Source organism: Python bivittatus, unplaced genomic scaffold (genome assembly GCF_059951505.1).
Source record: "Python bivittatus isolate LINGU-HERP-01145 unplaced genomic scaffold, Pbiv_v1 ctg000220_np1212, whole genome shotgun sequence".
Lineage (NCBI taxonomy): Eukaryota > Metazoa > Chordata > Lepidosauria > Squamata > Pythonidae > Python > Python bivittatus.
In genome coordinates, this window is record NW_028277048.1 from 39,677,917 (window position 1) to 39,689,314 (window position 11,398).

The 11,398-nt window shown below is 41.8% G+C and overlaps 1 protein-coding gene across 3 annotated transcripts in view; it reads right to left on the minus strand.

Moving 5' to 3' along the window:
- Window positions 1-11,398, minus strand: part of CARD14 (caspase recruitment domain family member 14) — a 29,265-nt gene that overhangs the window by 12,289 nt on the left and 5,578 nt on the right. For 2 of the 3 annotated variants that reach the window (XM_088138384.1, XM_025170868.2), the window contains exons 2-11: window positions 9,826-10,060; window positions 8,804-8,941; window positions 8,119-8,444; window positions 6,692-6,862; window positions 6,145-6,264; window positions 5,391-5,516; window positions 4,613-4,756; window positions 3,549-3,680; window positions 3,198-3,307; window positions 1,106-1,200 (exon numbers count right to left, since the gene is read on the minus strand). In XM_088138384.1, coding sequence (XP_087994510.1) covers window positions 1,106-1,200; window positions 3,198-3,307; window positions 3,549-3,680; window positions 4,613-4,756; window positions 5,391-5,516; window positions 6,145-6,264; window positions 6,692-6,862; window positions 8,119-8,444; window positions 8,804-8,941; window positions 9,826-10,060 — 1,597 coding nt within the window. The remainder of the gene's footprint in view (window positions 1-1,105; window positions 1,201-3,197; window positions 3,308-3,548; window positions 3,681-4,612; window positions 4,757-5,390; window positions 5,517-6,144; window positions 6,265-6,691; window positions 6,863-8,118; window positions 8,445-8,803; window positions 8,942-9,825; window positions 10,061-11,398) is intronic. The other variant, XM_088138385.1, reaches the window with a different exon arrangement.

The window sequence follows — 11,398 nt, forward strand, 5'->3', positions numbered from 1 at the left end:
AAGAAGAAGCATGGTTCATTCCTGACAATCTTACACCATTTGGATATGTTTCTACTTTCTTGATTACTTCCATATACAGTACTGTGAAAGAAGTCCTGCGGAAGTTTTAATTGCTCTTGTTATTTTCTTCTGTGAGAGCTGTACGACTCTCTTCTCCAGTGTTTTCAATGGGGAAGTATATTCCAATAGCCCTTGAAATCAGTACTGTATTCTAAACAGTGAAAATATTCCACACCTAGCAGTCCTTATTTTACTGCCAGCTGACTCTGTTGGCCCTGTGTTTACCTGAAAAGGGTTAATCAACAAATACCACCCAGGAATCTTACATTCACAGCAGCCTTCCCCAATTTCGGCTAAGCTGGCGAAGGGTTATGGGAGCTGACATCCAAGAGCTCTGGAAGGCACCAGGCTGATTTGTACCTTCTCTTTTTTTCTCTTCAACACAGATTTGAATCTGAACAATATCTTTAAAACTAGTTTAGTGTCTTGTATTACAGTAATACCTTGGTTCACGAATGCTTCTGTTCACAAACAATTCGGTTCGCGAACAGCAGCGTTCGCAAAATTTTGCTTCCATTTGCGAACTCCACATCGGGTGACGAATACAACCCACGGCCATCTTCCCTGCTCTGACACGTGGCCGTGGCTTCCTCTAGGTGAGATCGCGGTCGCAGACAGACACTTGCTGTGAAGCTTTTTGGTGTCGCCTCAAGCAAGGTTAGTGTTCTCTCTCTTCATACTGTACTGTACTGTACTTTGTTTCATATTTTTGTGGTTAAAAAAAATACATATGGTTCAGAAATGGATTAACCTTATTTACATTGAACCTTATGGGAAATTTGATTCGGTTCGCAACCAGTTCGGCTTGCGACCAGAATCATGGAACGAATTAAGTCTGTGAACCGAGGTACCACTGTATTTATATTTTGAATTTGCCCTTACATTGTGTGGGCTTTTGCAAATAGATCCTTTGAAGTGGCAGTGTTAGGATTTGTCTTGGACTAAAAAAGCAGGTCTACAAATACCTTACTGAGGGCACATCTTCCTTCCTCTTCCACAGGCTAGAACATACAAGGAAAATGCTGCCCCTGTGGGAAACTCTTACCGTCTCTCCCCATTTCGTATTCAAACGAGGGATCCCTCACTCTCTCCTCAGATGAGGTGAGAGAAAATTCCTCCTCCAGGAACTCCTGAGAAATGCTACAGGAGGAGACGTAAAGGAGGGAGAAACAACAACTTGTGAATAGAAAAAAATGAAATCCATCAGAGCAAAGCAATCGCTTCAGCCAGCGGCTTCCTTTCCTTCTATGCATGCATCTGGATGTCACTGTCATTGCTTTATTCTCTATTCATCTCTGTGTAGCTGCACTTCCACACAGCCCCCAGCCTTGTCCTAGCATCTTTGTAGCATCTGCAGGGTGCCACCAATGCCGAGCTCCAGATTCCACATTTGCCAGTCCGTGCCCTTTCCAGTTACTAATAGGAGAACAGCCACAACAACAAAAACCCAACGGCAAGCCAATGCCTCTCCCTGTCCTCTGTCCTTCTCTCACCAATTTCTTTTTGCATTGAGGAGGAAAGTGTTCTAAAAGCTACCAGCTTGTCCGGTTTCAAATAAGGACTGGACTGATTCATGGAAGTCATGGGGATCCATGGCTGTTAGCCTTGACGGCAGTGGGACTGCCTCTGACGGCCTTCTGCTGGGAGACCAGTGGGCTTCCTTGTGCAGTTGGCTGGCCACCATGAGAGCAGACTGCTGGACTAGGTGGGCCAGGGGTCCGATCCAGCAGGGCACTGCTTATGCTCTTATGTTAATTCTGACCAGCTGTTGACCCTTTGGTGCCACAGTGAAGCGGGCGGGAAGGGGGTAGAATGGCAAGGCATCATGCAGCCTTGCCCCTGGTGGGTCTGAAGCAATTCCAGAAGCCAGGAGGCAGGACAAGGCAGGAAAACAATCTGTCCCCTAGGACCAGAAGAAATTCTGCACAACTGTGTTTCCTCAGGATGAGGGGGATGAGGGGGATGAGCTGAGGGGATAGTAAAAATCACTTTGACTACCAGAGCTCTATGGAAGCCTCAAACATTATGGAGAGTGTGTGAATGTGGGTATATATGTGTGACACCATTTTAAGAATTAAAGGCGTAGTCAGATATCAGTGCAACATTCAGGTGTGGAAATGAGCAAGCTACCATTTTGTTTCCCTTAGATGTGAACACAGCTAGGCCACATACTAAGTACATTCCACAAAGATTATTTCTGACCAGCCCTTTAACGCTTTGAATCTGCCTTAGTGCTCTGGCCTGTGCTAATGAAGGCTGTGGAAGAGAACAGTCAATCTAGTTCACTGGATAAAGGATTCAATCTGGCCTCTTGAGGCACATTTTAAAGTTCAAAAGATCATCATAGCTCTTCCAGCCATGACCCAGGGGACTTCCTAGTCACATCCCCATATTATTTATATGATTGAATGTATGTATATGTGTATGTGTGTGTATGTATGTATGTATGTGCATGTGTGTGTGTGTATTAGCCAACTGAAATGAAAGCTTTAGAAATACAACAGTCTTGCAAAGAACTGTTAATATTTAGATGGTTTGCAAGAAATAGCAATTCCATTTGCTTGATTACTGTCAGCATTCCCCAATTTCCTCTGCACAAAAAATGGGCATCCTACATTTTAAGAATTGCATATAGCTCCCAAAGAGCATTTGTGTGTGTCTACCTCGCTCAAGCCCCTTCCAATTACATTGCAGTGAAATGAAGTGTCAAGAAACATAGCATCACTGTATGTAGTTTTAGGACCTTTTTAACATGTTAAACCCTTCCAAGATTAAGGAAAAAACAAGAACAAAACTGGAAAATCACAGCCCTGCCACAGTGCGTTCATTGACCACCATTACAAGGTTACCCACCTCTGCCTTAACCTGTCATAAACAATAGTTAAACATAGCTGAGATTAGAATAGGTTCATTTATGCCTAGTGGAGCTAAATACCTACAACAATTGGAGGCTGGGTTTTGTTATACAGAATCCAATGGACCATGAAGACTTAGAGGAGTGAGTTTTTACCTCTCAGCACTGTGCAAGACATACAAGGGAAACATTTGATCCTGGCACAGAAAGAACCTAGAAATGTTCTTTGTCAGACCTGCCTACTCAACCTAGCACAAAATATGGGACAACCTGATATAGTTACCTCTGAGAAAGGGTGCAGTCTTGCATGGCTCTTCTCTGTAGAGAAAGTTTACAAGGCGGGATTGGGCTGCATGATCGGAAACTGTCCATTTGATCTTGACTTGACCAAGACTACCAAATAAAAGGACAGTCAGGCCATCAGTATACTCCAATGGGATGAACTCAGATTTCCCCATTCAGAGCTATTCCCAAGTTTTCCATGCCCTAAAAGAGTAAAGCTTTGCACAGCAGACCTTTGCGCGACCTCAGGAGCAGGGACATCCCATATCCCACCATCCCCCTCTCCCCATGACCTTGAAATGAAAGAAGATAGATCGTGAATGTGAGATGGGTGGAGCATTGAAATGCACACCTCTGATGTGCTCATGAAGCTATCCTGGCTGTCTTCCCGGGGACAGATGGCATGCATTCGTACTAGGCGCTGCTTTCTCTTTGGACAATGTTCCCTGAGTTCAGTGATGGCTGGCCCACTCTTTGATACCTGCTAAGGAAATAGAAAGTGTCCCTTTAGAAGAATAACTTGGTTTACAAGACAGAGTCTGTGAGGCTTACATGTCAAGTCACCAATCAATCATGCTGTGATTGTCAACAAATGGGCCCATAGATATTGGCTTCCACTGCCCAGCATAGCTTTGATCAACTGAGTCTTTCACCTCATGCTTTTTTGTAAGATAAACATGTAGATTAAGTCACCAGCCTTAGCTGTACCCCGTGCCACATGAAGTGTTTCCTGCTAACAGTAAGGATAGTATCAGTTTTAACACACCTTGGGCAGTATACCACAAGTGCAAGCAAAGCTCAGTTTTGTTCCAAGCATGCTCATGCTATTCTGTCCTAGCTAGAACCTGTAATCTAGCCAGAATGTTGCAAGCCAGTGTATCTTGCAAACCAACTAGGAGGTACATACAGGGTACTAACATCCCATATGATAAGAGTGAGGTTCAGTGTGTCATACAAAGATAGAAGGAGAACAGTGTGATGGTCTGTGGGAATGACCTTGGGAGACAGGAGGAAGAGCCGCAGACTAGACAACCAGCATGCAAAGGTATCTCAGCCCACAGAAGCAGAAGGGACGCTCACTAGTTTTCTGGAAAGTAAAAGGAAAGGAGGGGAGAGATATTTTCAGACTTGCAAGATTCTGTTACTGTAACCTCACAATAAAGATAAAAATGGTTTGTGCTTCTTGTCTGGACTACCTCGAAGGGCTGACAAACAGCTGCTTAAAAAGGAATGAGATGGGGAAATTGAGAACCCTAAAGAAAATTCCACTTATTCTATAATAACTGCATTTTGGATTTTATGAAACTGGCTTTCAAATATTAGGATGGTGCTAGAGGCACTTTGGGAAGTACCGATTTAGCCCTTGCTCTCCTCTGGCATGCATGTTCATTAAGCCCAACTATGATCATAACTCACAGTAAGCACGGAATCACTCATGCTTGTTTTTTTCCTGAGTTCGCAAATTTCATTTGTGAGCTCAAAGACTTTACGGCGAAGCGAATCTTTCTCCAGGAGGCTTTGGGAAATTTCAATCTGAGCAGTGTCTCTGGCATTGTAGGCCTAAAGGAATTAGATAGAGGGACATTACATATGAAGGCTTTGGGAGAAAAAAAAAGACAGAAATCAACTAAGGCAACAACAAGTACATTTCTCACAGTAGTTAAAACAGCTTGAGTAATTAACTTAGGAATAGTAGGAATCAACCCAAAGAAGGGGGCATGTTGATAAAATACTATAGTAACTTTAATAATATTGGTTGCAACATTGGATGCATTGAACAGCTAGGAAGCTGCATGAAGCCTGGATTGCAAAGTATAAAATTTAAACAAAAATCTCTTTAGTGGTTCAAACTCTGCTAATGCGGCAGTATGCATGGTTTTATATCACATTATCATGGGAATGTTTCAGCAAACAAAATTGATAAGGTTATTGATGTAGCTCTTAGTTTATTTACATAGCTGATATTTTTGCATGACTGGATCTTACTTGCCCATATAACCTCATAATTCACAAAGGTACTGAGTTCTACCAGTGGACTTTACATGACACAAAGTATTTAAGAGAGGATGTTGGTCATCACTGCAATGTTCAGCAGTGTTAAGGTCCTTGCCAACCAGCCAGTCTCATCTTTTGACAAACTTTTGCCACTTTGATTGGGAAGCTCTCATTCCATGCTAATCACATTTTCTAATACCTGATCTCTTTCTTTCTGTAGATCATCTATCTGGGCCTGAAGGGCACTGATTTTCTCCTTGTAGATCTCACAATCTACCTTCATCTTTTGACATTCAATTAAAGTATTTTCCTTTTCTTCCCAACACTGCATAAAAACACAAATATAGCAAGATTAAAGTATATAGTCATGGCATTGTATTTTTTCTATTTAGCTCTTATTACATGTAATATTGGCAAGCCTTACAACAGCAGTAGCATAATGTGGCCCAAATTACCTTTAACCTCCTATTACAAACTGACGTCTGAGAACAAAGATGGAAACAATTTGCCTACAGTCACCTAGCAAGCCCAAGGTGACAATGACATTTAAGACTTTGGGACTGGTAGCTCAAGTTTGTTATTGGGCTGATAATGCTTTCTGTGTGTAAAACCAACATTACAAAATATCTACTCTTTAGCTGTTTTAGATCAGATCAAATTAACTAACTCACAGTACCCTTTCTATTGTTCTTAAAGCACTGAAGAAGGATTGGTCTTACTGCAATCAACTTACTGCAAGTACGGTACTTTTAATTTTCACATGGCTGCTGCCACACACATAAGAGGTGAGAAGGATTGGGGCTGCCTCCTGGTCCTCAGTTGTGTAGGGTAGACACAAAGGAGAGTGGGAATCCCTGAACGTGTGGAAGCTGAGCTTTCCTAGGCACAGAAAGAGACTTTCTCCCTCCCTCTTGTATAGAAGCAGGCGACTTCAGATAGCTTAGCATGCTCACCTGTTTGCGCTGATTCTCAGCAAGTGCTGCTTGCTCCCTCAGCGAGTGAATCCGATTCAGCAGTTCCTGTTTGCCCTCCAGAGCATCATCAAGGTTTTGCTCTAGAATGTCTTTCTGCACCTGGGCAGGTAAGGCAGGCTCATTAGAGGAGTGTCTTCATCCCAACCCCTGTCCCATGCCACATATGGAGAGGTTACCCATATGGAGGAGGCCCTCAAGCTAGGGCAATTGCCACCTAACTGCAGCCTGAAAAGATTATTGTGCAGCTATAGAAGACTTACACAAAGGCATGCTAAATGTTGATTAAATGGGTTAAAAAAATTTCCTGACCCCAAATTGTGCAAAAGTTTTTGGCTTACTTACCTACTGCAAACTTGTGTTGTTTTTTCACAAGTTACCTCCTCTGGCTTGTCCCAAAGAAGCCTAAAAATTGTAATCTGGTGAAATTGCTAATAATTTTGTGTTACAGATCTCTCATCTGCTCTATTGAACTGCAGTTCCTAGGATTATTAGGAAAGAACATGAACATAGTTGGTAATTTCTTTACCAGACTGAAGGTTTCCAGCTCCACCAGTGACTTGAGATGTTCATTCTCTTCTCTCAGCTTTAAGAGCTCATCTGTCTGCATCTGTGTGTCCCCAGAAATCCTTGAGGATCTTTCCCTTTCACGGCATGATGAAACCTGGGCTCGTTGTAATTCTTGCTTCATCAGGTAGAGCTACCATTTGCAGATACACAGAAAGGAAGAAGAAGCTGTGAGCAAGACTGAAGTGGAGCTGAAAAAGTTATCAGTTTGTGCTGTTCCTTCTACAATATCAGTCCTGAGCTTCTTGCTTTAAGAATGTCGCTGAAATGTCCCTCTAAGCACAGCACATTCAGCTGATGGGAATGGACCAAAATCAAGGCTTCTGAGAAATAAGATGGATATAAATCCCAAGGGTTGCAAAAGTGCAGAACAATTTTTTAGGAAAAAATAATTAGAGAAAACTCCCAACCCAAATAGCCCAAAGAAAATCAAACACCATTTGGCAGAAATTGGAAAAAATGGAAAAAGAAAATGGAAAACAAAACTCAAGCTTGGATGGGGAATGTTCAATAAGTGGAGGAGGGCATGGCTGGCAGAAACCCTGAATAGGAAGTGAGGATGGACCACATCCTCATTTTGTTGCAGATCCCACCACTAAACACTAAGTGGAAGCTGTCTTCTTCTACACCTGAAGCATACTGATATCCAGTAAATACAGTTAAATGCAATAAAGATCTGACTGATCACAGCACCGGAGGAAAAAAGGGGGGGAAAAGGCAAATACTAAAGAAATCATAATAGCCAATTATTCTTCTATTCCCTAGTACCAATCTCACAAGCAAGGCAGACCCAGCTTGGTCAATAATACCCAAAAGCTCAGTTGTAATGTACAACACCCCCCCCCCTCAGGATTTTCATTAGTCAGATTGATTTTTTAATAATCTGTATTATCTTTCAGAGATGGGTACTGAGGGATCTCTCCCTTAAATCAGGAAAATTTAGTATCCTGAAAAATCTTCCCAAATTGGTATATCCCTAACAGCCCATCAGTTCTATCACTGTTTACTAGACATGAATTCCAGTCATTCAGAGGCTAGATTATCTCTCTTTGGTTTTCCATTTGTTTGTTGGGCGGCATCTTTCGTCTTCATCAGCTGCAGTTTCCATGGGAACAGGATACTGAGCTAGATGATCCATGTGAGCTAACATTTCTTATATTCCATTGCACTTCCGAACAAAAGTGGGCAGGTACAGGTGAGTGCAGGTTACAAGCACAACTATTCTGGTGCTCTGTCAAGCATTTTGCCTACAGTCATCCTCCTGTTGACCAGCAAAATGCCATGGTAAGTTCAGCAGTTCAACCCTAACCATCTCACCCTTCCTACCAGGGCCTGCTAATATGAAATCACAGACCCTGAAAAGCTCCATAAACCCCTCCCCTATCGCACCTCTTCCTGCATGCTCCGGCAGCGGGTAACAGCCAGGTCCTTCTCTTGAAGGGCACTGCTGTAGCGCAAAGAGAGCCCATAAAGTTCATCTTTAAGCTTGAGGGCCTCATGGAAGTGAGCACTGAGCTCCCTCTTCATACGGTTACACTCAGTCTCAATGCCCCGCAGGCTTTCAGCCTCGGCTTCCAGTCGGGCAGTGTTTTCCTTGAGTATGCGGCAGTGTTGGAGCAGGGACACCTTCTGACGCTTCTCCTGGTTTAACTCCTCTTGCAGGCTGCTAACTGCTTTGGCCAAGCATTCTGTTAGCTGGGAGCTTTCAATCAGATCTAGAGAAAAGAAGATAACCCTTAGACCTTCCTCCGTGCCCAGGCCTGAACACCATAAAGCTTCTACTTCAATCAGCAGAATTATGGCACTAAATAAAGCTCAGCTTTGTATTATATTTTTTTTACTGCAATCTGAGAATATGTTGTGCATGTACAGAAAGAGAATTGATAGGTAAGGAAGAGATGCCATTCTGAATTATTTCCCCTGGAGACCAAATATTGAGAATCAAACCAGGTCCAGCTTGGCCAATCAGCTCTCAGTCTGCCACAATATTATTACTGGAGCTTACAGTTTCATCTGTTTTGCCTAGAAAAACAACTCAAGAATGGGTGAGGTAGAAAGGATGGAAAAAGCTCACCACTAAAATTGTTGTGGTCTATGGAAGGCTCCAAGCCAGTAATGAGTACATAAATATCAGGGTTGTGAAGTTTCAGGCTTTCCAGAAAGGCAAGGGCTCCATTTTTCCCACGAGATTTCAAGAGATCCAGCATGTGGCCTATAAGAGATCAGGAAGAGCAGTAGTGTAAAATGATGGGAACTAAAAAGCCCAACTGGGGAAGAGCCTAAAGTTATCCAGGTAGAGAAACTTGGTAGACATATGCCATACACAATAGTTCAGCCTTCCTCCAGGAATAACACTACCAATTTATTAATAGTGTTTGAGCAAAATTGCTTGCAAATCTCCTTTGGTTCCACTAACAGGCACATGTTATTCTGGCTTTTAAATGCAGTATTACCAAATATAATACTTTAATAATAACTTTAATATAATAAACTTATAGGCTATAAGTAGAGGACAAGCTTGCCACTCAGACTGGAACACTTCCCCATTTACCTGTGATGGAGGAACTTTATAAATCTTGTATGTACTGTAGGCTAGTTTATAGAACAGACCAGATTTGATAGGGTTCTGCTACCTCTCCTATTTCTTCCAAAGGAAAGCAATTTCTTTCTCTCTCTTTCTCTCTCTCTCTCTCTCTTTTCCCTCCCTACTTCCTTCCCTCCCCCCCCCCACTCCCCCTTCTCACAGATAGCATCGATGCTACAGTTAGACAGAGTGAGGTGACCCTTTCTGTTAGCAAATGTTTGGTACTGGAAAGAACAGCAAAAAATTAATTTATCATATTTTTACTATGAGGAATAGGAAGGACAAATGTGTGGAATTTACTGTCCCATGTCCCAGAATAACTTGGTGGCTATTATGCACCAGCCATGGCTTCTTGGTGCCCTTGACAGTGTTGTGCTGGAGTCAAGATAGTAGTCCCACTGGACATCACAAGCCATTATAGCTGTTTCTCTATCCTCTGATGCCTTCCTCAGCTCTCCACCACATTACCGTGTAACGCTCTGTCATTAACATTACAATACCAGCCTGCTTACCAACTCTCATGGCTCTGTTTGTGAACTGGGGGCTGTGCAGTATTTCTTCTTCATCCAGTTGACCAAGCACCTTGGCCTGCCGTAAGTAGGGGGTCAGACGACTGGGACAGACGCCCCGCACAATTCTGTAGCGATGGCCCTCCACCATCTCCCATAATCGATCTTCATCCATATCACGGAGTTCTTGATCAACAAGGTTGGGATCATCTACTCCTGTCTCCACCATAATGGAAACCTAAAAGGACAACAGATGTTGATCGTTTTGGAAGCTCGTAATGAAGGAATAAGCGTACTTCATAAAATCCATTTCCTATTCTAAACTGACATGAAGCATGGCAGAAATTAAATCCTAGAAGTGGCAAAGCACATTAGCTTTTAAAATGATTTAGAATTTTGCTGTTTTATCCAAATGACATTATTTTAGCTCCTGTTTTTATTTCAGGTCTGACTATATTTCCTGATTTTTGCTACATTAGGCTGCATTGGTTTTTATTGTATTACTATTGTTTTGGTTTTAAATTTTATTCTTCTATTTTTAAATAATCATTCAATACCTAGAGAACCTTTTTAACAGGTAATTTAATTGATTGGTCATTTTAAGTTAAAAATGAGATTTTGAGATCTAGATTAGACTCTCTGTACATCAGACTTGTTACTCATTAGTCCAAATAAAATAGCCTATCATCAGAGCTCTGTCTATTCTTTGTTTGTACAGATGCATGTGTATGTGTGTATAAATAGATAAATAGCAAAGTGAAACTTGATGCAAAATTCTATATTCCAAATTTTTTTTTTTTTTGCCTCTAGCATCAAGAGCACAGTTAGCATAAATTAGCAGAATGTGCTCATTTTATGAGGCAGAGTAAGATATGAACACACATAATCATGGTTCCTAATAAATTTACAATATAGACAGCAGGTTGGGAATATTATCTTATATCTATTTTCATCTATGCTTTAACCAGCATGATTTGGTTTCCTATCTGCAAAGGGTTGGCCAAACAGAAGAAGTTACAGCTGGGTCTGGATTCATATCTGTCTGGACATCCATTTTATGCACAGAAGAAAACTATATCATTGGCCAACAAGGTTGAGGAGAATCTGAGGTGCCTGACAGGAGCACATCCTATCCAGGACTGCATAAAAATTTAAACTTGACATCTTTCATTGAATTATATCAAATAAAATAATGAATAAATAATATCACACCTCCAATGTCACTGTACAAGACAGCAGGTTTTCTGCCCCATTAAATTACACATTCATTAATATTTGCAGTGTTATAAATTACATAATGCTCCATGGAAACAAATCCCTGAATATGTGCCTACCTTATACTGAGATGGACCATTGGTTCAACTAGCTCAATGTTATCTAGTCTGATTAGGAAAAATTTCCCACATGTATAAAAGGAAGCCATTATCAGCCCTGCTGCCTTAGCCGGTTTCATTAGCGATGGCAAAGACTGAAGTATCCTCTTCTGCAAAGCCATAGAGCCACCTCCTTTCCCAATAGGCTTACACCTTTATCTCCACATGACTGGACTACTACAAAGGGGCTGTGTTTGAGCATT